The 26,143-nt window shown below is 39.7% G+C and overlaps 1 protein-coding gene across 4 annotated transcripts in view; it reads right to left on the minus strand.

Moving 5' to 3' along the window:
* Positions 1-25,809, minus strand: part of LOC124607506 (leukocyte receptor cluster member 8 homolog) — a 71,390-nt gene extending 45,581 nt beyond the window's left edge. For 2 of the 4 annotated variants that reach the window (XM_047139894.1, XM_047139891.1), the window contains exons 1-6: positions 25,663-25,809; positions 24,482-24,582; positions 17,875-17,932; positions 16,056-16,125; positions 1,028-1,231; positions 419-872 (exon numbers count right to left, since the gene is read on the minus strand). In XM_047139894.1, coding sequence (XP_046995850.1) covers positions 419-872; positions 1,028-1,231; positions 16,056-16,125; positions 17,875-17,932; positions 24,482-24,567 — 872 coding nt within the window. In that variant the 5' untranslated portion in view covers positions 24,568-24,582; positions 25,663-25,809. Of the gene's footprint in view, positions 1-418; positions 873-1,027; positions 1,232-16,055; positions 16,126-17,874; positions 17,933-24,481; positions 24,583-25,455; positions 25,520-25,662 lie in introns of those variants that run through there. The other 2 variants (XM_047139893.1, XM_047139892.1) reach the window with 2 other exon arrangements.
* Between the last annotated feature and the right edge of the window lie 334 nt (positions 25,810-26,143).

Consider the following 26,143-nt stretch of genomic DNA (forward strand, 5'->3'; position numbering starts at 1 on the left):
AAACTGCCAAGGAATATAGTGCAGATCAGGAATGTGTTACATTTCGCTCCCTCTACATTAACAAATCTTAGACCAAACAATTATTTTCATGCAAATTACTTTTAAATCTCTTACAGTTCAGTCACGAATTAAGATCCTCAGTCATATGGAAGAACCTGAGACATATTTAAACAGTTAATTTTTAATACTTCTGAATAGATGAACCATGTCATAAAATGTGTTGTGGAAGAAATTTTAACATAATTATACATGAATTGGAAAAATAAATCACACTCACAAGAGTTTTATAAATGCTGCAGTAACTAATTACGATTTCTGTAAATATGCTATCAGAAATTGACATAAATGGTTTCAAGGGATAGACAAACAATTACATAATAATTTGTGTTTTAGCAGTTAAATTTAAAAGAATACTCACTTTAGAGACTCCGGCCATTCACCTGTTATGACAGACTGAGCAGTTCGTGCGAGTGCTTCCATATACTGGTGTGTCTCTGCGTGGTTTACAGCAGCAGATGCCCGCTCCTGTAGTGTTTTAGAAACAGAAAAGGGTTTTCCAGAATCTTCTGCAGCCGCATTTGTTACCTCGGCCTCTTCTGATGACTTTTCACGCATTGCTGACGGGGGCGCCGGTTCAGGAGGCAAAGGAGGAAACAGCGGTGTATTGTCGCCTGGAGGAAGAGGGGGAGGATGTATCATTAGGCCACCTGGTGAACTGGGCATAAAGTTTTCACTGAGAGAATTGTTAAGGTTTTGTGCATTCTTCTTATTTTTATTCTTACGCTTCTTCTTGCTTGCTCCACTGTTATTGAACGGCTTGAAACCAATCCCGGGCTTTTTATTTGGAAGACTAAATTTTATGGGACCATATGCTGCAAAGAAAAATTCTTATCACCCTGTAATTCATGTGACAAGACAGAATAACATGCTCAAATACTAACAAAATTACAAATTGTGAGGTGAAGTACTTATTTACTACAGTAGTAATTGTAAAAATTAGCTTCAATACAACTGAATGGCTACATACTCGTGTTTCCTGGTTGATTGTAGAACTGAGGTGATCTGGATGTGACAGCTGAGGCTGGTGGTGTTGGCAAAAGATAGTTCTGGTTAGCAGGTGGAGGAGGACCAGGAGGAAGTGGTGGCATTTCATTCCGCTGGCCACAAATATTTTCATCTGGTGATGCCTGACCACCTGGTGTACCACCTTCATTCTCCTCTTGCCGAAAATCTAACAAATTCAATTATTAAGTGTTAAAGTTACATGAGCACATGCCTTAACTGTAATCACACACTTTATTTTGTAAGTCATTATCCCTTTTTCTCAACATATATTAATGTACAAGTGTGGATGACATATCATTAGAAAGGTTTTTGAACAGGCCTCTGATGTTGCACTAGAAGTTACTATGTGTGGCAAATTTTAACATGGAAGAGACTTAACTATCGTACCTATATTTTACAAAGCTAACTTACAAATAAACGAAAAAAAGATTCCCTTTTCACATTATGTTATTACAAATTTATTTGTTTTAAAGTACTTATTAACTGGATAATTTGTTTACTGACAAACATATTACTCATTGCCACCCTGAGTCGCAATTTACTCATTGCCACTATGGTCCAATGTGCTTAAGTAAAGCACGAAATGCTACTAGATTCTCAAAATACAGTTAGAGGTTACTGTGGTCTTAGTGATGTACCAGGTAAAAAGGGAACATTACATTCTACTTAATATGTTTCACATTTATTTACTTCTTTGTGTTTTATATTTAGATTTGTCATTAAACTTCTCTTTGACAACAGGGAAATGTAAATATAAAGTCAAAAGTTAGTAACTACAAGCAACTGATGACAGTCAAATAGTGTCGTGCGGCAAATTATGTTTTATTTTATGTTTGTATTTTCTCATTAATTATCAACTTTAATACAATGGGATGGTGTAAATACTACTATCATAAACAATAAATAACAAGCTTACAATGCCAAGGAGAAGGACATTACAAGCTGTCAGAGGGTTAAAGGGGCAGCTGCAACTCAAACACCTGGTCAGAGAAAAAGGTGACATTCCCACAACTACCCTATCCCAAAAACTACACTTATTCCAAATAATGTCATTATATAAAACTATGAAAGTATGAAACTTCACAATTCCCCTAGTGGGGAAAAATATGACGGTACTTTTAAGTTCATTGAATCTGTCACTGTTAAGGGTAAAACGCAGTTACAAAATAAAACACCACCACGAAATAATAATTCGGATATTTTTTTAATCATCGAGAATGTAAAAAAAAACACAAATGCCTCCATAAAAAAAGGACCATTAATGTGTAAATACGAATCTGGGCCACCACTATCTTGTTAGAAATGTAAACATATAGTTCTCACATATTGCATATCTGCTGATAATGTGTTGAAAGGCGCGGAGCAAGTAAAATACAATGTTTACTGTGTTAAAAAAAGAGGGGAAAAAAGAATTGTGCTTAACATCTAAGAGTTTATATAAAAATAAAATATATCTGTAAGGTAGGATGACATAGCAACATATCAAATGTGTATAGTGTTTTTTTTTTTTACTTTGTGTCTATGTATGTGGGTTGTTACATTCACATAAAGTTACAATAAAATTAAGACAAAAATCACAGCAGGTTATGGGCCCAGAGCAATAAGAAAATAGAAAAGCTAAAAAATAGAAGGCATGAATAAGGAAGAAAAACAGTTAAAGATGTTTCAAGAAAACTAAGAATTTCGTGATATACAAGTGCTTAAAGACAGTAGGACATTCAATCTATGGAATGTTGAAATTAGAATATTATTTAATACGCAAGATCTGTGTGATATTGTGGATGGGACTGAAACACTGGAAAACTTTAGAAAAACAGAAAAAATGGCAGAAAATGTACAGCAAGGCAAAACATTTTATAATGAGAACAATTGATAAAAAGGTAAAGCCACATGTACTGTGTTGTGAAACTTCCAAGGCATTGTATGATAAACTTAAAGAGATTTACAAAAGAGATGCGTCTCAAAGAACTCAGCAGTTGCTTCAAGAATTTTATAGTTTCAAGTATGATAAAGACATAGCTAGTAATATAAGGGCACTACAGAATATAGTATTTGAACTGAATCATCTCCAGTCAGAAAAGATGACAGATATTATGATCATACGCAAGATACCAAGGGGCAACAGTCTGGTTGATTGACTGATCTGGCCTTGTAACAATAACCCAAACAGACTTGCAGTGCTGGTACTGTAAATGGCTGAAAGCAAGGGGAAACTACAGCCGTAATTTTTCCCGGGGGGGGGCATGCAGCTTTACTGTATTGTTAAATGATGATGGCGTCCTCTTGGCTAAAAATATTCCTGTTGTGACTCGCCAATCTTTCAAAGTGCTGCCGCGCAGTTACGCGCGTCCTCTACATGCGGCGCTGTCTGTCAGCCATGCAGCAGCAGCGCCACCTAAGCGGCCAGCCAGCCAGCGGCCACTAGACTTGGACTCAGTTATGATTTGACTGTTAAAGTGTACACAAGTCTTACTCTGTTTACTTGATCTGTGACGTTCATGTATTGCGTCTTCCTTGAAATATATTTGTTCAGCTTGAAGTTATAACAATTGGCAAAGAGGTAGTGATTTTTCTTTTCCATCGTTGACCCACATGTTTCCATGGCTACTTTAGAGAAACTATTGCAAGATCTCATAGAACAGCAAATGCTTCTCACAAATGCGATTCGTGATTTCGTCGCGGCATAAAATGCGAGGCGTCTCTCGTCGTTGTCTCTACCTACTTTTCCTCCTTACGACAACACGGAGGAAGACTGGTCTGATTACGAAAAACGTCTTCAAAAGCACTTCTTGGCATTTCACATCGCGGGCGAACAAACATGTAAGTCTCTGTTCCTTTCATGGATTTCACCTCAAATGTATCGGTTGTTGTCGCAATTGGCTCCTTTGAAAGATCCTGCGTATTTGTCCTTTGCTGAAATGTGCTCACTTCTGTCCGTCTATTTTCAAAAGCAAACGCATGTGGTAGCCTCTCGTGTTGCCTTTTATCGTTGTCAAAAACACCTGAATCAATCCTATCGCGCTTGGGCTGCTGAACTTCACGGCCTCAGTAGAAAGTGTCAATTTGTTACTGAAGTTCACAAAGTATCCTATGCCGATTCCATGGTACGGAATGCTATTATCCGATCGGTGCCCGACAAAGAAGTTAGGCAACGTGCCCTTCAGTTGGCAAATCCGACTCTAGATGAAGTCCTATCCATCGCTCAGTCTTTTGAAATTTCTTGCGCCGCTGGAGCACAAATAGAGGCATGGGGTGACGTCGGGAAATACCTCTGTGCGATGTTGACGAAGTGTGCGGCATATCCCCGCCGGCCAATGTGGCCGCAGTACGCTCCCAAGTACAGCCTCGGCCTAACCGTAAACAAACCTCTAAAAAACTGCAGCAAAACCCACGGCAACTTCCTTCATGTCCGCAGTGTTTTACGAAACATTCACAAGAAGATTGTCCACAACGTTGGGTCGTGCGTCACAAATGCAAAAAAAAGGGTCATGTGTCATCCGTTTGCAAATCCGACCGCATACGTGATGTTCATGAACGTGACGCTGATTCTGATTCTGTGTTGTCTGTCAACTGTACTTCTTCCCTTTCAGGGAAGTTATTCCTCACTGTCCAAATACTTAGTCGAGATGTTCGCATGCAGGTGGATACTGGTTTTGCTGCCACTATCATCAATTCTCAGACGTATCTTCAGTTGGGTTCTCAAATCCTGTCACCTGTCACTGGGCTATTACGGACTTACAATAAACAGAAGATTTCTCTCTTGCGACAATTTGATGCTGAGGTATCTTACAAATCTGTCGTTCGCACTGTTCCCATATTTGTGGTCGACCATAGTAATGTGGAGAATCTTTTTGGTTTTGACACCTTTCGCGTTTTTGGGTTCTCCATAGATGACTGTCAATATCGCCTCTGATGCTATTCCTTATGCTCAATTGGATTCTTTGTCGACGACATTTTCGTCCCCGTTTTCTCCTGGGTTAGGCCGTGCAAACGACTTTGAAGTTCATATCACACTTAAACCCACTGCTCGGCCTAAGTTTTTTTGGACTCGGCCCATTCCTGTGGCCCTTCGTGATCAGGTCAAACGGGAGCTGGATCGTCTCACTGCTTCAGGGGTCTTGGTTCCTGTCACTTCCAGTGAATGGTCCTCTGCTGTCGTCGTCGTTACGAAGCCAAATGGTGATATTCGTCTCTGTGGCGATTTCAAAGCCCCTGTAAATGCTCAATGCCTTATTGACATTTACTCTATGCCTCGACCTGAAGAATTGTTCACTAAACTTGCTGGAGGCCAGTATTTTTCTAAACTTGACCTGTCAGAAGCTTATCATCAACTTCCTCTCGACGCTGCTTCCCGGCAGTTTCTGGTCCTTAACACACCTTTCGGCCTCCATCAATACCAATGATTGCCATTCGGGGTAGCCAGCGCCCCTGCTCTCTTTCAGCGATTCTTCGAACAATTATTGCTCACTATCCCTGGGTGTATAAATTACCAGGACGACATTGTTGTCACTGGCTCCACCACTGACGAACATCTTCAAAATCTCCGCATACTTTTTCATGTCTTACAGACTGCCGGTGTTAAGTGTAATCTTCAGAAATCAAAATTTTTTTCGGCATCTATCATGTACTTGGGGTTGGGATGGTATTCGTCCACTTCAGCAAACTGTCGCTGCGATCGATGCCCTTCCTCGCCCTACATCTGTTAAGGAACTGCAGGCCTTCTTGGGGAAAATAGCATACTATCAAGTTTTCACCGTCTGCTGCTTCGGTGGCTCAGCCTTTGCATAGCCTGTTACATAAAAACGTGCCTTTTCACTGGTCCGCGTCATGCGATGCGGCTTTCCAGAAATTGAAGACTATGTTGAAACAGGCCCATGCCTGGCTACGTATCGACCTGGCCAACATCTTGTTCTTGCCACGGACGCCTCTCAATACGGGGTCGGTGCAGTCCTTGCGCACAGTTTTTCTGGCGGTTCTGAACAACCCATTGCTTATGCCTCCAAAACGCTCATGGATGCCCAACAAAAGTATTCTCAAATTGAAAAAGAAGCTTTGGCCATTATTTATGCTCTTCGTACGTTTAGTGTATTTCTCTATGGATCCAAATTTCATCTTGTTACGGATCACAAACCTCTCGTTTCCTTGTTTCATCCAATAACATCACTTCCAAACAAGGCTGCATACCGCCTCCAGCGTTGGGCTCTTTACTTGTCTCATTTTAATTATGAGATTCATTTCTGGCCAACGGCTCAACATGCGAATGCTGATGCACTGCCTCGCCTTCCCATGGGTCCTGATCTGGCATTCGATAGGGACGAACTTTTGTGTTTCCACCTGGATGTTACCAAGCAGCAGGTTGTGGACGGGTTCCCCATCACTGAGGACCGGCTGGCGGCTGCTACGGGTTCTGACCCTACCCTCTCCCAGGTTTTATGCTGTATTCAGAAGGGTTGGCCAGATCGGCTGTCTGCTAAGACTTCTGATCCCTTGCGGAACTACTACGCTTTGCATTACCGCCTCATGGCTAGGGATGGTGTTATCCTCCTTTCCAGCGAAAATGCTTCGCCGCGTGTTGTGGTACATGCGTCTTTGCGTGCTTCGGTCTTGCACCTCCTTCACCAATGGCACTAGGGTGTGTCTCGCACAAAATCTCTGGCGCGCTGTCATGTGTACTGGCCCGGCATCGATTCTGAAATCGCACACATGGTTGCTGCCTGCAGCCCTTGTGTGTCACAGGCCGCCGCCCCGAACTCATCTTTGTCACCATGGCCTTCGCCTGAGAAGCCCTGGGAGCGTATTCATGCTGACTTCGCGGGACCTTTTTATAGGTACTTATTGGCATCTCGTTATTGACGCCTACTGTAACTTTCCTTTCATTGTCCGCTGCATGTTGCCTACCACCGCAGCAACCACCAATGCTCTAGCTCGCATTTTCTCTTTGGAAGGCCTTCCCTCCACTCTTGTTACTGATAATGGTCCGCAATTTGCCTCTCCCAATTTTTCGGATTTTTGTGCCTGTCACGGCGTCATGCATGTCACAGCCCCATCCACAGTCAAACGGTGAGGCTGAACGACTGGTCCGCACATTTAAGGCTCAGATGAGGAAACTCCTGCCTTCTTCTGCTGATGATGCGTTTCTCCAATTTCTGGCTTCTTACTGTTTCACCCCCATGGGCGACCACAGCTCGGCTGAGCTCTTACATGGCCGACAGCCCCGCACACTACTTCATCTTCTGCGGCCTTCCACCTCAAGGCCGCGGGTGCCTTCGCTTGGCCAATTCACCGCCAACGACCTTGTATGGGTACGGGGATATGGAGGGCGGCCAAAATGGAGTCCTGGCTGCACCTTACGACACCGTGGCCAACGCCTGTGTGAAATCCAGACAGACACAGGTGTTGCAGTGCGTCATTCGGACCAGCTTCGGCCTTGTGTGCCGGCAACGCCTGTTCCAGATGCCGCTACACCACCTTCAGCTCTACCTGACGCTTGGGATACTGGAATCTCTCATTACTCACAACGCAGTCCTCTCACTGTCATATCGGTGCCAGCACAAGAACTGACACCACCAGGAGACGTGCCCATGCAGGAACCAGAAGACCATCATCTGTCAGAGCAACTCTACTCGCCTCCTCCTCCTACGGACGAGGACACATCGCTCATGTCTCCTGTTATGACAACCGGACTTGCCGCAACGGGCAGATTGGTTCACATGGCCCCAGCAGATTCGACCCCCACGTCTCCTGTCATCTCGACCCGTTATCATCGGGGACACTTCTGTCTGTATGGGAAGCCTCCTCCTCGAGACTTTATGGCCAGTCAAACACCACCTATGGACGTTAGCAATCTACAGGCCACCTCCATCAAGACCTGCACAAAAAATTCAAAGGGGGGAAAAGTGTTGTGACTCGCTGATCTTTCAAAGTGCCGCCACACAGTTACGCGCGTCCTCTACATGCGGCGCTGTCTGCCAGCCATACAGCAGCAGCGCCACCTAAGCGGCCAGCCAGCCAGCAGCCGCTAGACTTGGACTCAGTTATGATATGACTGTTAAAGGGTACACACGTCTTACTCTTTACTTGATCTGTGACTTTGATGTATTGCGTCTTCCATGAAATATATTTGTTCAACTTGAAGTTATAACAATTCCAGAGGTAAAATAGTCCCCCAATCGGATCTCCCGGTGGGTACTACTCAGAAGGATGGTGTTATCAGGAGAAAGAAAACTGGCGTTTTACGGGTCAGAGCGTGGAATGTCAGATCCCTTAATCAGGCAGGTAGGTTAGAATATTTAAAAAGGGAAATGGATAGGTTAAAGTTAGATATAGTGGGAATAAGTGAAGTTCGGTGGCAGGAGGAACAAGACTTCTGGTAAGGTGAATACAGGGTTATAAACACAAAATCAAATAGGGGTAATGCTGGAGTAGGTTTAATAATGAATAAAAAAATAGGAATGCAAATAGGCTACTAAAAACAGCATACTGAATGCATTATTGTGGCCAATATAGATACGAAGCCCATGCCTACCACAGTAGTACAAGTTTATATGCCAACTAGCTCCGCAGATGACGAAGAGATTGATGAAATTTATGATGAGATAAAAGAAATTATTCAGACAGTGAAGGGAGACGAAAATTTAATAGTCATGGGTGACTGGAATTCGATAGTAGGAAATGGAAGAGATGGAAACGTAGTAGGTGAATATGGAAATGGGGAGGGGGTAAGGAATGAAAGAGCCTGGTAGAATTTTGTACAGAACATAACTTAATCATAGCTAACACTTGGTTCAAGAATCATAAAAGAAGGTTGTATACATGGAAGAAGCCTGCAGATACTGACAGGTTTCAGATAGATTATATAATGGTAAGATAGAGATTTAGGAACCAGATTTTAAATTGTAAGACACTTCCAGGGGCAGATGTGGACTCTGACCACAATCTATTGGTTATGAACTGTAGATTAAAACTGAAGAAATTGCAAAAAGGTGGGAATTCAAGGAGATGGGACCTGGATAAATTGACTAGACCAGAGGTTGTACAGAGTTTCAGGGAGAGCATAAGGGAACAATTAACAGGAATGGGTAGCTCTGAGGGATGAAGTAGTGAAGGCAGCAGAGGATCAAGTAGGTAAAAAGACAAGGGCTAATAGAAATCCTTGGGTAACAGTAGAGATACTGAATTTAATTGATGAAAGGAGAAAATACGAAAATGCAGTAAATGCACTGAAAGACCTAAGTCGAAACAAGGCCCCGGGAGTAGACAACATTCCATTAGAACTACTGATAGCCTTGGGAGAGCCAGCCCTGACTAAACTCTACCATTTGGTGAGAAACATGTATGAGACAGGCGAAATTCCCTCAGACTTCAAGAAGAATATAATAATTCCAATCCCAAAGAAAGCAGGGGTTGACAGATGTGAAAATTACTGAACCATCAGTTTAATAAGCCACAGCTGCAAAATACTAACATGAATTCTTTACAGACGAATGGGAAAACTGATAGAAGCCGACCTCGGGGAAGTTCAGTTTGGATTCCGTAGAAATGTTGGAACACAATACTGACCCTACAACTCATCTTAGAGAATAGATTAAGGAAAGGCAAACCTACGTTTCTAGCATTTGTTGACTTAGAGAAAGCTTTAGACAATGTTGACTGGAATACTCTCTTTCAAATTCTGAAGGCTGCACGGGTAAAATAAATGGAGCGAAAGGCTATTTACAATTTGTACAGAAACCAGATCGCAGTTATAATGGTCGAGGGGCATGAAAAGGAAGCAGTTGTTGGGAAGGGAGTGAGACAAGGTTGTAGCCTATCCCTGATGTTATTCATTCTGTGTATTGAGCAAGCAGTAAAGGAAACAAAAGAAAAATTCGGAGTAGGAATTAAAATCCATGGAGAAGAAATAAAAACTTTGAGGTTAGCCGATGACATTGTAATTCTGTCAGAGACAACAAAGGACCTGGAAGAGCAGTTGAACGGAATGGACAATGTCTTGAAAGAAGGATATAAGATGAACATCAACAAAAGCAAAACAAGGATAATGGAATGTAGTCGAATTAAATCGGGTGATGCTGCCAGAATTAGATTAGGAAATGAGACACTTAAAGTAGTAAAGGAGTTTTTCTATTTGGGGATAAAAATAACTGATGATGGTCAAAGTAGAGAGGATATAAAATGTAGACTGGCAATGGCAAGGAAAGCGTTTCTGAAGAAGAGAAATTTGTTAACATCGAGTATAGATTTAAGAGTTGGGAAGTCGTTTCTGTAAGTATTTGTATGGAGTGTAGCCATGTATGGAAGTGAAACATGGACGATAAATAGTTTGGACAAGAAGAGAATAGAAGCTTTCGAAATGTGGTGCTACAGAAGAATGCTGAAGATTACATGGGTAGATCACATAACTAATGAGGAGGTATTGAATAGAATTGGGTAGAAGAGAAATTTGTGGCACAACTTGACTAGAAGACGGGATCAGTTGGTAGGACATATTCTGAGCCATCAAGGGATCACCAATTTAGTATTGGAGGGCAGCGCGGAGGGCAAAAATCGTAGAGGGAGACCAAGAGATGAATACACTAAGCAGATTCAGAAGGATGTAGGCTGCAGTACATACTGGGAGATTAAGCAGCTTGCACAGGATAGAGTAGAATGGATAGCTGCATCAAACCAGTCTCTGGACTGAAGACCACAACAACCACCCAAGATATTGTCTATTTTGCCAGAAGAATACAAACAGTTTTCTCCAGCACGGGATTCGTCACACAGTGGTGAGAAGACTATGGAAAATCTAATTGCAAAGCTTATAAGAGAAGAGGAACGACTGAAAAACAATAATCAAGAAGAGAGTATTGCCTTTGATGTTGGGTTTAACAAAAATAAACGATATAATTTGTAAGAATTGTGGTGGTTGTGGACATTTTGCAAGAGAATGCAAGAAGTCTAAGAAGACAGAACACTGTTCTATATGCAAGAGGAATAATCACAAAGAAGAAGAGTGTTCTTTAAAAATAAAATTCAAGAACCAAAATTGAGATCTTTCAAGTCCTGTCCTCATTGCAAAAAGACTATCCACAAAGAAGAAGATTGTTATTTTAAAAACAAAGACAGCGAAAGAAAATCATTTTGCACTTTTGAAGGGATGAAAGAAGATCTAGTCACTCAAGGAAACAAGAAACAAGACACTGATGAAGAAAAGAAGATGGAAGATACTGCACATATTGCATATGAATGTAACACAGGAAAGATTTCACAAGAAGCCAATGAAAAGAAAGATATGGTCATGGTTGTTGATGGCACATGTATAGGACATTTGTGTAATGAAGTGGACCAGTTAACAAATGTGAGACATTATGACAGTATTGTAAAAGTTGCCAAACAAGGTGGACCAATGAAAATAGTTGCAACAGGAAACTTTGTAAGAGATAACTGTGTTTTAAAAGATGTTATGTATGTTCCTGAACTGAGCAGAAATCTGATGTCTGTAAATGTAATCACTGAAAAATATTGTACAGATGTATTTTCTAAACATTCTGTTCAAATCTATGAAGGTGAAATACTTGTTTTGAAAGGACAAAAAACAAATGGGTTGTATGAAGCGAACATTATATCAGGAATGCAGTCACTACTGACACAACAAGAAAAACAAGAATGGCATAAGAAACTATGTCATCCAGGCATAAGCTATACTTCAAAGATCAAGAGAATGTGTGAAAGAGTTCCTAATACACCACTGGCCATTAAAATTGCTATACCACGAAGATGATGTGGTACTGACGCGATATTTAACCGATAGGAAGAAGATGCTGTGATATGCAAATGATTAGCTATTCAGAGCATTCACACAAGGTTGGCGCCGGTGGTGACACCTACAACGTGCTGACATGAAGAAAGTTTCCAACCGATTTCTCATACACAAACAGCAGTTGACTGGCGTTGCCTGGTGAAACATTGTTGTGATGCCTCGTGTAAGGAAGACAAATGTGTACCAACACATTTCCGACTTTGATAAAGGTCGGATTGTAACCTATCGCGATTGCAGTTTATCGTATCACGACATTGCTGCTCGTGTTGGTCGAGATCCAATGATTGTTAGCACAATATGGAATTGGAGGGTTCAGGAGGGTAATACGGAACGCCGTGCTGGATCCCAAGGGCCTTGTATCACTAGCAGTCGAGATGACAGGCACCTTATCCGCATGGCTGTAACGGATCGTGCAGCCACGTCTCGATCCCTGAGTCAACAGATGGGGACGTTTGCAAAACAACAACCATCTGCAAGAACAGTTTGACAACATTTGCAGGAGCATGGACAATATCAGCTAGGAGTCCATGGCTGTGGTTACCCTCGACACTGCATCACCGACAGGAGCACCTGCAATGGTGTACTCAACAACGAACCTGGGTGCACGAATGGCAAAACGTCATTTTTTTTGGATGAATCCAGGTTCTGTTTACAGCATCATGATGGTCGCATCGGTGTTTGGCGACATCACAGTTAACACACATTGGAAGAGTGTATTCGTCATCGCCATACTGGCGTATCACCCGTCGTGATGGTATGGGGTGCCATTGGTTACATGTCTCGGCCACCTCTTGTTTGCATTGACGACACTTTGCAACAATGGACGTTACATTTCAGATATGTTATGACCCGTGGCTCCACGCTTCATTTGATCCCTGCGAAACCCTACATTTCAGCAGAATAATGGACGACCGCATGTTGCAGGTCCTGTACACGCCTTTCTGGATACATAAAATGTTCGACTGCTGCCCTGGCCAGCACATTCTTCAGATCTCTCACCAATTGAAAACGTGTGGTCAATGGTGGCCGAGCAACTGGCTCGTCACAATACACTAGTCACTACTCTTGATGAACTGTGGTGTCGTGTTGAAGCTGCAAGGGCAGCTGTACCTGTACACGCCATCCAAGCTCTGTTTGACTGAATGCCCAGGCGTATGAAGGACATTATTATCGCCAGAAGTGGTTGTTCTGGGTACTGATTTCTCAGGATCTATGCACCCAAATTGTGTGAAAATGTAATCACATGTCAGTTCTAGTATAATAAACTTGTCCAATGAATACCCGTTTATAATCTGCATTTCTTCTTGGTGTAGCAACTTTGATGGCCAATAGTGTAGTTTATGCTCAGCGGAACAATAGTGTGAAGCTTGTGTGAGAGCTAAATTAACAAGAAAACCATTTTCTACTGTGACAGAAAGAGCAACAAGACCTCTTGAAATCATACATACTGATATCTGTGGAGAGAGAGAACCCTAACATTCAATGGATATAGGTACTACATGACAGTGTTAGATGATTTCACTCATTTCTGTGTAACTTACTTGTTAAGATGTAAGTCAGAGGCTGAAAGATTCATAAGAAAATGTGTGTTAGAAAGTGAAAATAAGTTCAATACGAAAGTGTCAAAAATAAGATGTGATAAAGGTGGTGAATACACCAGCCGTGAGTTTAAGAATTGGTGTGAAGGAAAAGGAATTGTGCTAGACTATAGTATTCTTTATAGCCCTCAGCTCAATGGGAAAGCAGAGAGACTAAATCTGACAATAATGAACAAGGCAAGAGCTATGATATTCCATAGCAAACTGAAGAAAGAGCTATGGGGAGAGGCAGTGCTCACAGCTACATAATCAATAAAAGCCCAACTATCAAAGTGCCATATCCGCAGAGAAGTGGTTTGGGAAAAGGAGATCTGTCAAGACTTCAAATTTTTCGATCAAGAGTTTTTGCCAAAAATTTAGCCTACTTGAAGAAACTAGATGTATGAAGTAAAATGGCTACAGACTGTTTGATGCAGAAAGAAGAAATACTGTTGTGTCAAGAGATGTTGAATTTGAGCAGAAAGTGACAAAAGAAACTCTACAGACAAATCTTGTTATTGGTGTACTATCAAATGATACTAGCAATCAAAAAATGAAACAGAAGACCATGAAAATCAAGGAGAAGAAAGTCAAGAAGTAATAACATGCAATGAAGACACAAGAAATTACAAGCTTAGGAAAAGAACTAGTTTGAAAAAACCTGTAAAATATAATGATTACGAAACAGCTTTACTTACATATGAATTATGTATGAGTGGTCCAGACAAAGAAAATTGGTTAAAAGCAATTGAAGAAGAAAAGAGATCTCTTCAACAGTATGAAACATGGAAGTTGGTTAGTCCAGAGGAAGCAGAAGGGAAAGAAATCTTAAGAAGCAAATGGATCTTTATAGTCAAAGATGATGAACAATATAAGGCCAGATTAGTTTATCAGTGGTTGTCAACAAGAGAAGGATATAGATTTTAAGGAATTATTTAGCCCAGTACTATATATATCTTCATTGGACTATCATTTGTACTGGCAGCAGAGAAAAATTTCCATATAAGAGTGTTTGATGTCAAAACAGCATTTCTCTATGGGAAACTGGATGAAGAATTTTTTTTGAAGATACCTGAAGGATACAAAGAAGCTGGAAAAATCTGTGTTTTGAAGAAAGCTCTGTATGGACTTAAACAAGCCCCATCCAGATGGAATAAAACTTCGACAGATTTCCTAAAATCAGAAGGACTAATTCAATTGAAATCAGACAAGTGCATATTTAAAGATTCAACTGAAGAAATGTATATGGCTATACATGTTGAGGATGGAATCATAATAGGAAAAGACTTGGGGAAAATTGAAAATATACTAAATAAACTTAAAAAGAAATTTGAATTTGTTGTGGTAGAAAATCCAGATATGTATTTAAGGGTACAAATAATGAAGACAGGGGATGGAATATTTTTACACCAAGAACAGTATGCAGAGAAAGTACTAGAAAAATTCAATATGACTGACTGTAGGGCCATGAAGACTCCATTGGTTCCAGAGGGAAACACAAATGAAGAAAATCAAGAAAACGAACACATTGAATTTGCATGCCGTGAAGCCATAAAAAGCCTTCTTTATTTGTCATGTAAAACCAGACCAGATCTTGGATTTACAGTAAATTATCAGACCCGCTTCACAGAAGACCCCAAGAAAAGGGATTACAAAAATGTAAAAAGAACTCTTAGTTATCTACAAGGTTCCAAGAATTATGGTCTCTTCTATAAGAAAAAAGAAAGTGAAGAAGATGACAATATTCACCTAAATGTTTGTGATGCCGATTATGCGGAAGATTTAAGAGACAGAAAAAGTACAACTGCATACATAATTCTTTATAATGGTGCTCCCATTAGTTGGTGTTCGGAAGCAAAGTGTGACAGCTACTTCATCAACTGAAGCAGAATACATTTCAGCAGCAGAATGCACCAAAGAAATAAAACACATCAATACCCTAATAGAAGAATTAACCAGAAGAAAAGTAAAATCATTCTTCATGTAGACAATCAAAGTGCTATCCAAATGATCAAATCAGGACAGTTGGTTAGATGACGCAATCATATAGATGTAAAATATGTTAGCGAACAATACAGAGAAGGTTCATTCGAGATAAAATATACGGAAGAACAATTAGCAGACATACTGACCAAAGCTCTACAAAGATCAAAGTTTGAGAAATTTAGAAATGTTGTTATGAAACAATTACCATGACTGTGTGATAACTAAATCTGTGAAGCTTGTGATTTAGAGCCATTAAAAACAGACATTGTATTTTAAGGGGGGATGTTGAAAGGTGCGGAGCAAGTGAAATACAATGTTTACTGTGTGTGCTTAAAAAATGCTGAACATCTGAGAGTTTATATAAAAATAAAATGTATCTGTAAGGTAGGATGACATAGCAACATATCAAGCGTGTATAGTGTTTTTTTTTTTACTTTTTGTCCATGTGGTGTGTTGTTACATTCACATAAAGTTACAATAAAATTAAGATAAAAATCACAGCATAATGTACACTATTTCACATTCAGTACAATTTACAAGTGGAAACACTATACACACACACAATTCCAGCATATCCTGTAGATCACTAAGACACAGATTCTAAAATAAATGCAAAAATGTTAGCATACCTTGATGTGTGCTAGGTGGAATTTGATGATGTGCATTCTGATCGAACACACTGTGGCTATATCCCATATTCTGCAAAGAACCACAGATCCTAATTAAATTAGTTAAAACATATACAAAAGCTAAAGAGCACAAAAATAATGCACCAAAGCTGTTAACTGAAAAAATATTTATTTATTAAGTCACAATTCTAAACTTGTAGTATCATTCTTTGACCTTTTGAAGTTCCATCACACAGCTAAATAACTGCTCTAGCCTAAAAACCACACAGCTTCATCAAATTTCTAAATTAACTGGGGAACACGAACATCAAAACTAGACATCTGATGTACATCGGAATGATAGCCAATGTAGTAAGTATTTTACATTGATTAAACATGAAAGCGGCAGCCAGAAAACATCAGCACAATAGCCTGATTGAAACTACTTGACAGCTGGACGTTCACACATCCTAGCTGGTTTCCTATAATCAGAGCATACAATGTCAGACCCGAACTGTTTGCTGTTGTCAAACAGTCACAATTGTTCAGTTCACTTCCAGTTCTTGGTCACCATTCTTTCTTGATGTGTTTGGATCCCAATTCATGGTACTGGCACTTTCATTTTATATTCCATCATATGCGTTAACCACACCACAAACATCACTCACATAATGGTGCAAAATACGCTTGTTTCATACGCAGCATTAACTAAAAGAGATACTTCCGCACGATTCAACATCACATACACAATTATCGCAATCACAGAGATTGGTTTACATTAGAGAAGCTCCACATGATACAGCGTGAAACCGATTTCTTGAAGGCTGCAATTCATTACTGCAACTGGGTGAGCACAGTCAAAAATATAACATCACTCAGTGATGAATTTTAACACAATGGTTAGCATATAAACCTCATCAAAACGGTCTGATGATCATTTTTATTCAATTAACTGCATCCTCCTGTTGCACTTCAATCACTAGTCACTTGAAATCAGCTATCGACAGAGCACTTTGGGTTCAACACTGCTCCACATCATTACACATTAACTGCATTTGTGAAGTAACACTGTGTGTGTGTGTGTGTGTGTGTGTGTGTGTGTGTGTGTGTGTGTGTGTGTGTGTGAGAGAGAGAGAGAGAGAGAGAGAGAGAGAGAGAGAGAGAGAGAGAGAGAGAGAGATCTACAACCAAGTGGTAGCCAGCAGCCAATGTGGCAACACTGTAGCAGCAAGTGACAGACGTAAACTATGAAGTAATTTTAAACAGACCATAGATGATCAAACAATGCCAACTAAAAAAAAGAACCCATATTTTGAGAACTCCATAATGCATTAACACAAGATGAGAGGGAAGAAAGAAGTTTACTACTGATTTAATCACACCTGTAATGAAGATGGACACAGGGAAAATCAATTTTAACTTTGTGTGACCAGCTTTACACTAGTCATTCAATACAATTATCACTTCACTCTTGAGTGATGAACATGAATAGAAGTTTCCTTATTATTGCAACACAAATGACTTTTCAATCACGAAGATTAATCTCTTCCAAGTACATAAGGCTAGTCACGAAGTACCAAATTAAAACTTAACGGAAGGTTTTTTTTTTTTTTTTTAACATTAATAAATGGTGTCATGGGTTCAATTTCATATATTTTGTCCAAACATTTTTTCTGGTCAGTATTTCAATGGAAATTTCAGATACAGCAATCTGTGTATATCCAGAGCTTTAAGGTTAGAACACATTTTTATTGCTGAATAACACTAATGTTTCCTAACAGAATACATCACACTAATCATCACCTCAATACGAAATTACATGAAATTGGTATCTACTTACCGAATTGTAGTAAAAATATGGTCCAGGATGTCCATAACCTGGATGTCCATACGCTTGACTGAAAAATAAATACATCATTTAATGATACAACATAACTGTTATAGAATTGGTAGGAAGTTGTTATTCAGAAAGAGTCATGCAAATTATAAGACCAATCTGAGTGCAACCTACTGATGCTTACAGATTTTAATCCTATGCACTAGTACTTTAACCACAATTAAACAATGTTGCCTCTTCCCCAAATTCTGACCCCTGAACAATGTTTCAGATGGTGAATGTTAACATATGTTGAGTGCACTCAACCGTAACTTCAGTAGTACACTTTGCACCACTTACTTTCAAATTAGGAAATTCCAAGTCAATGGGACTTAAATCACAACAAAATTTGTTTCAGAGAACTTTAAATTAAAAACAAAAAGACTCAATTTAAGAATAGTGCAAGTGCCAACCAAGACATCATTTCTCTTCAGCAAACACATTTGGTAAGGCACTAGTTTGTGCAGCTAATGCAAGGATTGTTTTTTGCAACCAAACAAGAGCTAAGCAAACCATGTTTACTGTATATTATTGTCACCTATACAAAGGTTTCAACATTGTTATTTGATCTCCACCATTTGCTGGAATAAACTGCACAGCTTGAGATTTGAGGTTAGGTATTAACACCAAGATAAGCCTACCTTCATCTGCACTAGAAGTAAATAGTACAACATTATAAATGAAATCAAGTGCTTTGTACCAATACATTCCTTTTTCTTTTTCCCAGTACAGACTTTCTTCATTCTAAATTTCTCAAAATGATGATGAGGTCTAATGAAATCTGTAACATAAACAGAGACCTTCAGCACACGAATATAGGCCTAACAAACACCCTGCAACATAAACAGAGATCTTCAGTACACTAATACATGCCTCACCAATGCCCTGCTACCAGAGATTTTGTTGAAACTAAGTCAAATGCTTTTCCAAAATCTACCCATCACACAAAGGTGATAATCCATATTTGTTGCATTCTATAATTTTTGTCATGACTTGCAAATTCTCTTACTGTTACATCCACTTTGAAAGCGAGCTTGTTCCTATTTGTGATCAAAATCTGATGTTTTTCATTGTGATTGGTTATAAGTTTAGTAACTGCCTCTTAGATTGTGGAGAAAAAGGTCAATATATTTATGTGGTGCTTGTCTTTTTCCTTGGAACTACAAGGGCTATCCACAAAGTACATTACGTTTTGGAATCAAAAATAAATAAAGTATTGGAAAATTTTTTTATTATATGCAGATGAAAGCCACAATTAAATACTACTTTTCTTCATAGTTGCCATTTAAATTAAGGCACTTATCGTAGCGATGGACGAGCTTGGAAATTCCTTCGTCATAAAGTTTGGCCGCCTGCGCCTTCAACTACGTGGTTACATCTTCTTGAATCTGTGCGTCGTCATCAAAATGCTGCATAGCCAACCACTTCTTCATTGCTGGGAATAAGTGGAAGTCGCTCGGTGCCAGGTCGGGACTGTACGGCGAATGAGGAGACAACTCCCACTTAAAAGATTCAAGAACTTCACGAGTGGCATTTGTCGTATGGGCCCGGGTGTTGTCGTGAATCAGCAAGATCTTTGAGCCCAACTTTCCCCTGCGCTTGTTTTGCATTGCTCTTCTGAGGTTGGGCAGAATTTGGCAATACCTTTGAGAGTTTATTGTAGTGCTCTTTCCAGGAAATCCACAAAAATCACACCTTTTCTGTCCCAAAAGAGGCAACCACGTGGTTGAAGGCGCAGGCGGACGAATTTTACGACGAAGGAATTTCCAAGCTCGTCCATTGCTACGATAAGTGCCTTAATTTAAATGGCAACTATGTAGAAAAGTAGTATTTAAGTGTGGCTTTCATCTGCATATAATAAAAAAAATTTCCAATACTTTATTTTTAATTCCAAAACGTAATGTACTTTGTGGATAGCCCTCATATTAAAGCAACTTTTACCTATTACGGATGTGGAAAATGGCAGCTGGTGAATGAAGGTTTTCAGAAATAACTGCACCCTGTTGCCTTTTGTGGTTGTTCAATTATCAATAAGGTAAAGGTTGTCAGTGAGAGCAATAAAAACTTAAAAAACCATTAACAGGACAGATTTTCATAAAATTTCTCCCCAAGCATTGAGAAATGCACTCTGCAGGGAGAGATCTGATAACATTGTGCACAATATTTGTGATGTGATTAAGGCTTTCTACGTCCATGATGTTAGCAATGACCAATTCGGAATCTAATATAGGGCTACATATCTCTTATTGTTATACCACTTTTAACAGACGACACCATAATTGTCTTTTATACCTGAACCCACACCTGGCAGGAGGAATAAACTGAATTGTGCTGTTGGGTTTTCTGGGTACAGTGTGTATTAGGTAGTAGGTAGTATTCTTTTGGCTTTTTTCATATTTAGCTTCTGTTTATGAATGAAGCCGTAAGTACACTGTAGCTTGGTTGAAGTTCGACGTCTCATCATTAATGTTGGCATATAGAGTAATTGTGGACCTCATCCGACATCTTTTTATTCAGTGTGGGTACCATCATGGGGTTGGATACTAGTTAATACAATAAATAAGCCTTTACTATTGTTACATAATGTTCTTGTGGAATATTTCGATCATTTGTAAGCTTTGTGCTAATTAAATTTCTTATAGACAAATGGCCACAGGGCTAACGCGTGTAACAGATGTATACTAATTTACTTTATACAGGGTGGAGCGAAATTCACGCACTCTGGCTTTGCAGCACGACTCTTCATATGCCAGTGATAAAAAAAGTCTCTCAAAATTTTGTCCGGAGAGTACATCCAGCAGAAAAAGGATGCTAAAGAGTGGCAATCTGGCAACACTGTAACCACATGTACGATAACTACCTCTGTCAGTACATATTTGTTGTACTGTACAGTTGGCGCAGTGGATAGAGTTTTGGGTTAGCATGCAGAAGATGGTTCGAACCTGGGTTGAGGCACGTTTTTATTTGGCACATGTAGTACATGTGGTATCTTAATCATCAACAGTGATTGCAGCGGGTCCTCCAGAAAACATTTGCACTTACATACTAGAGTCATAGGCATGGAAGATTGGTCAGCTTTGAAAGCAGCCCTTTCCATGTCATGGGCGTAAATTTATTCACACCACTTCATCTACTAGATGCGAAACCGGTTTTCTTTGTACTCTCCTCCGATGATCCCATAGACTAGTACCAACTATTATACTTGCTTTGTTCACGTCCATTACATTTTGTTAGGGCGTTACTTTCCCAGTAGGACTAACAATGTGCTTTGCTGCTAATGTCCAAACTTGGTTACTATTTGTATGTGTTATCACCATGGTCCCACTAACTATGCCTTTCAACATCGAGTCTGGTAACCACACGCTGTTTAGTTTGTATCTCAAAGCATTATTTTATTATTGTTCTATCTATGTGATTATGGAAACATCACGTCTATTACCATTAGGGAAACAGTGTAATTTGAAACTGAAAATTTCACGGTTTCACAATTAGTGGTGTCGGGTTGACTCATGCAGAACAATATCTGTCAGAGGGGCAATGCGCATTATGTGGGACGGCATGCAGGACTGATGCTGTGTTTATACTGTATGTGCTGTGCACCAGACAGAGACTAGTTGCAAATGGAGTAACAAACCTGTGACAGACTCAAATACAAATGCATACATGTATCAAATTTTCTCATTGTAAACCTCTAAACCAGTGTGGTAGACATACATACAAACGAATATGTGGATACGCTTCTGGTCCTTGGTGCATCTGATAAAGGGGCTGGTGTTGCCACTCGTGAATATGCTGTTAGATATCCTCATCAAAGCCATCCAGATTAAAATGTTTTGTTATCTGGAGCTGCACCTAAGGGAGTCAGGTTCTCTCCTTCCACCATCATGTGACTGATGACGTCCATAGACTTGCCATACTCCAGCTACTGAGGAAGCTATTCTGGAGGTCATACACCAAGAACCTCAGCGAACGACATGTAGCATAGGAAGGCAGCTGCGTGTCTTGCAACGTACCATCATTAACGTGCTGCACGAGCATGGACTGTACCCGTATCATTATGCTTTCACGCAACACTTGCGTCCTGCAGATCGCCATCTACGGTTGCAATTCTGCGAATGGTCCCAACAACAACAGGAAGTCAACGATGACTTAGTGAACATTGTAATATGGTCAGATGAAGCAGCATTCACTTACAACTGTGGATATCAAGTTCACTTTGGTATCAACGCCTGGGCTGAAATATTGGATGACAGGTGTTTGGGTCCCTACATGTTGCCTGACTGCACAAAGGTATCATGCATTCCTCTCAAACTATCTGCCTGATGCGCTGGAAGATGTTCCACTACATGTTCGGCAGAGGATATGGTTCCAACATACTGGTGCACCTCCACACTCTGGGATTAATGTGCAACAGTATTTAGACTGAAAATTTCCAGGGAAATGGCTTGGACGTGGAGATCCAGTTGTAGGCCACTATGTTCACCTGACCTAAATCCCCTGGATTTCTTCCTATGGGGACAACTGAAGGAGCACATGTACTCCACCCTGCCAATGAATGTGGAAGAATTGGTAGCATGTGTTCATGCTGCTCTTGTTACTGTGGACACAGCTTTGCTGCGAAGGATCCAGAGCTCTCCATTGAGGAGAACAATGTTTGGATGTACAGGAAGGTTGCTTTGAGCATCTGTTATTCTGAGGACAATATTCTGGTGTGAAGGTCATGTGGTCATTAATATGGACACTATTATTGTCACTGGTTGCTAATGCACGAAATCTGAGAGATCATACTACATGTAGTATAAATGACAAGTAGATGATGTGTTATTGTACTGTGCTATTATCTGTAGCATCTCGAAATTGATATTTTTTTTCATAGTTATTCTATCTTATGACAGGTCATTTGTTTCAATTATCAATTTCTTGTGTGTCCAACCACATATTTGTTATGCTCAGCATTAAAAAAAATTTATAAATTTAGGATACATGTGACCTACGAAATGGTGTTTAATATGAAATATCAGAATGAAATTAGCAAATTAAAAAAATAAATTAAAAAAATAAAAAATTTGCCCCTCTAATGCACGATCAAACCCCCGACTTCCTGTTTAGTAACCAAAAACCCTATCCACTTGCACCAACAGTACAGCACAACTAATATGTGCTGACAGAGGTAGTTACTAAACATGTGGTTACGGTGCTGCCTGATTGCCACTCTTTAATGTCCTTTTTCTGCCAGATGTACTCGCCGGACTAAATTTCATGAGACACAATTTTTTTATTGCTGGCGTGTGAGCAGTTGCGCTGTGAAGCCTGAGTGCGTGAATTTTGCTTCAGCCTGTATACAAAAATAAAACTAACTTGTCATTAGCGGTTAGCCAATCTGTATTTGTTGTTATAATTTTCTGTAAATTAAAAAGTAAGTAATAACTACTAAACAGCAGGTCCACCAACAAGTTCAAATTTTAAATATGACATGCCCAACAAAATAATACTATGAAATGCCCTGACAACAGTGAAGAAATACAACAGAATCTCAAACCAACAGTGAATATGATTATGGTTTTAATTTTGGTGACAACATATTGCCCATTTTCTCCCTTCTCACTGGTTACATAAAAGTATCATCCTAGTGGCTACATGATGACACATTACCAATCTACAAATACTAACCAAACTATACCATGACTGCCACTGGCCTTACCTAGACTTTAGGGGTCGACAGAAGCGTCCAATCCCACGCGTCGGCTTTGACCCGTGACGTAAGGGTGTTGTCGTGTGTGACGCCATGACGGCGCGGAGTTTGGTTTGAGTGTGGCTGTCTCCAGTTCTGTTTTATCTTATTTTATTTACTTTTCTGATCTGTTCGTTCTATCTCGTGAGTTGTTTTTTTTTTTTTTAATTTAAAAACACTTATTACTTATTTTAATTATCTGTTTCCTCGAATTTCTGTTTTAGCTTATTATATTTATCTTTCTGATCTGTTTGTTCTATCCCGTGATTTTTTTTTTTTTAAAAAAGACAAAAAACACTAATCAGCTACTGAGGCATCTTTATCTTCTATGGGTTGCAGGGGTTACGACCCCTGGGGAGGTGGGTGGATATTCATGCATGGCTGTCTTCACTTACACATTGTAGCTATGCAAGGCGTCTAAATTTGTTTATATTTAGTTTGCCCCCACCCAAAACACCCAATTTCCTGCGCTTGTCCCGTTAGTGTTATTAGGCTTGTTGTGGAAAGTGTGTGTGTTTGTTTTTGTTTCCGCCATATTTGTAACGTCATGGGTCAAAGCAGACGGGTGGGAACGGACGCTTCCGTATTTCCTACTTTGGTCAAACACTTATTATGTATGTGACTTTTTCAAATAAAGACATGGTTGGAGACAGTGGCTGTCACATGAAATAAATTGTTGATGCTGCAGATTTTAATTCAGATCAAATATTTTCACCATAGACCAATAACTTCTAAACACAACATTCACAGTTAGCAATTCTTAGAGCTGTGCTTCCCCGGCATACACGCTGTTCCACAATTTTGTGGACCAATTCTTAGAGCTATATGGAACACACTTACCCAGCATATGGATTGTACATTCCATACTGTGGAGGATACTGCCAAGGATTAATAGACATTTGTGCTGTCTGTGTCTTTTCTGCCATAATTTATGTTCTTACCTATAAAAGAGCCCACACAACACATTAAAATATTGAAATATATTGTTAAATATGATTACTAACTGCAGTATGTATGCAGAACAAAGATGTTCACAATAATATCTTAAAAATATTTATATTATAATTTTGCTTCAGTAACTCAAACAAAACCCATCTCAATTTTGGAATGATACTGCAGAATTTAACATACACTAAAATTTCTATGATTATCGAGGATCAAATTACGAGTTTTCACATTCCCATCTTCAGTTTATCAGCGCAGATGAGGATCCACACTGATTATTCTAATGAATAATCCTGGTACTCTGCTCTCCAGTAATAACTTAATTCATGTATGCCTTACATGAGGACAGTGAGCTGAACCTTGTTGCTTCAGAAAGTTTTATGTAGGCCTATTTACCAGTGTCTGTAGGCTGTCTAAAATTTTGTAACAACCGCTAGAGATACCTGCGTCCATTAACAGTCAAGGACTAGTATCCAAAGCGGTTACAACAACAATTCAAATACAAAACGTTTTAGGCCCAACAAGGATAGCACTAACTACAATCCATCAACAGCGGGCAATCTGTCACAAATTAAAAGCAGTGATATTACCGCACGAATAACAATCACCAATCTGCTACAGCATTATATAGAAGCATAAATTATTAGTTGTAGTGACTTCATAACTTCACTGCATCCAACTTCATTACCTGTACTTTCATTATTCTCCTCGGTAACTTACTCAGAAAGACATGAATTGAATCAAATAACACGTAAAATGACCCTACTACAGAAATGCTTCACTATATTTTCCAGAATTTTTAATCTATTAATAACACAAGGTGATTCACTGTACTGAGAACTCAAAGCTCACAAGATTAAACTACTAACGGCGGAAGCTGACTGGTAAGAAAAACTTCTGTGTAAATGTACACAAATATAACAACTGCAGGACCCGTGGCACAGGTCACAAGGTCTAGGTAGTTCAAAAGCAAAAAGGAGGAAAAATGAATGACTTCAGGAAAAATTAGTCAACAGCCGCCATTTTGCGTATCTACGACTATCTTACGATTCGCATTTATACAACGTAGAACTTACAGAAGCAGACTAGCTTCTACAACAGTCCAAGCAAATAGAATAACAAGTGAATTTTACACAACATAAATAGTTGAAGATAACATAAATTTCATAAGGGTAACAACGTCACGTAGTCCTCCAACATCAGAGGGCATACGCATCACAGGACTTCGTTCCATAGAGCTTTGTTTCCACGATCCAACTTCCAAAGATGTGTTTCCGTGCACTCAACGATTGTAGCTATTCAACTTCGGTTGACAGAAAACGTTGAACGAAATTCGTCTATACTGGTAGACAGAACACAAATTAAGACGGCACTAGACATGTGGCTATGGCGATTAAAGGACAGTTACCACTGACCATCACGTTACGTCCCTTGAAAACATTGCACAATACATTTGAAGTGGCGGCATCCACACTGGCCGTCATGTCACGCCACAGTCAAGGTTTCTCGGGATTAAAGTTTTGACGGCTGATAATCATCGTCCGTTATTGATCAGTT

Source organism: Schistocerca americana, chromosome 3, assembly GCF_021461395.2.
Source record: "Schistocerca americana isolate TAMUIC-IGC-003095 chromosome 3, iqSchAmer2.1, whole genome shotgun sequence".
Classification (NCBI taxonomy): domain Eukaryota; kingdom Metazoa; phylum Arthropoda; class Insecta; order Orthoptera; family Acrididae; genus Schistocerca; species Schistocerca americana.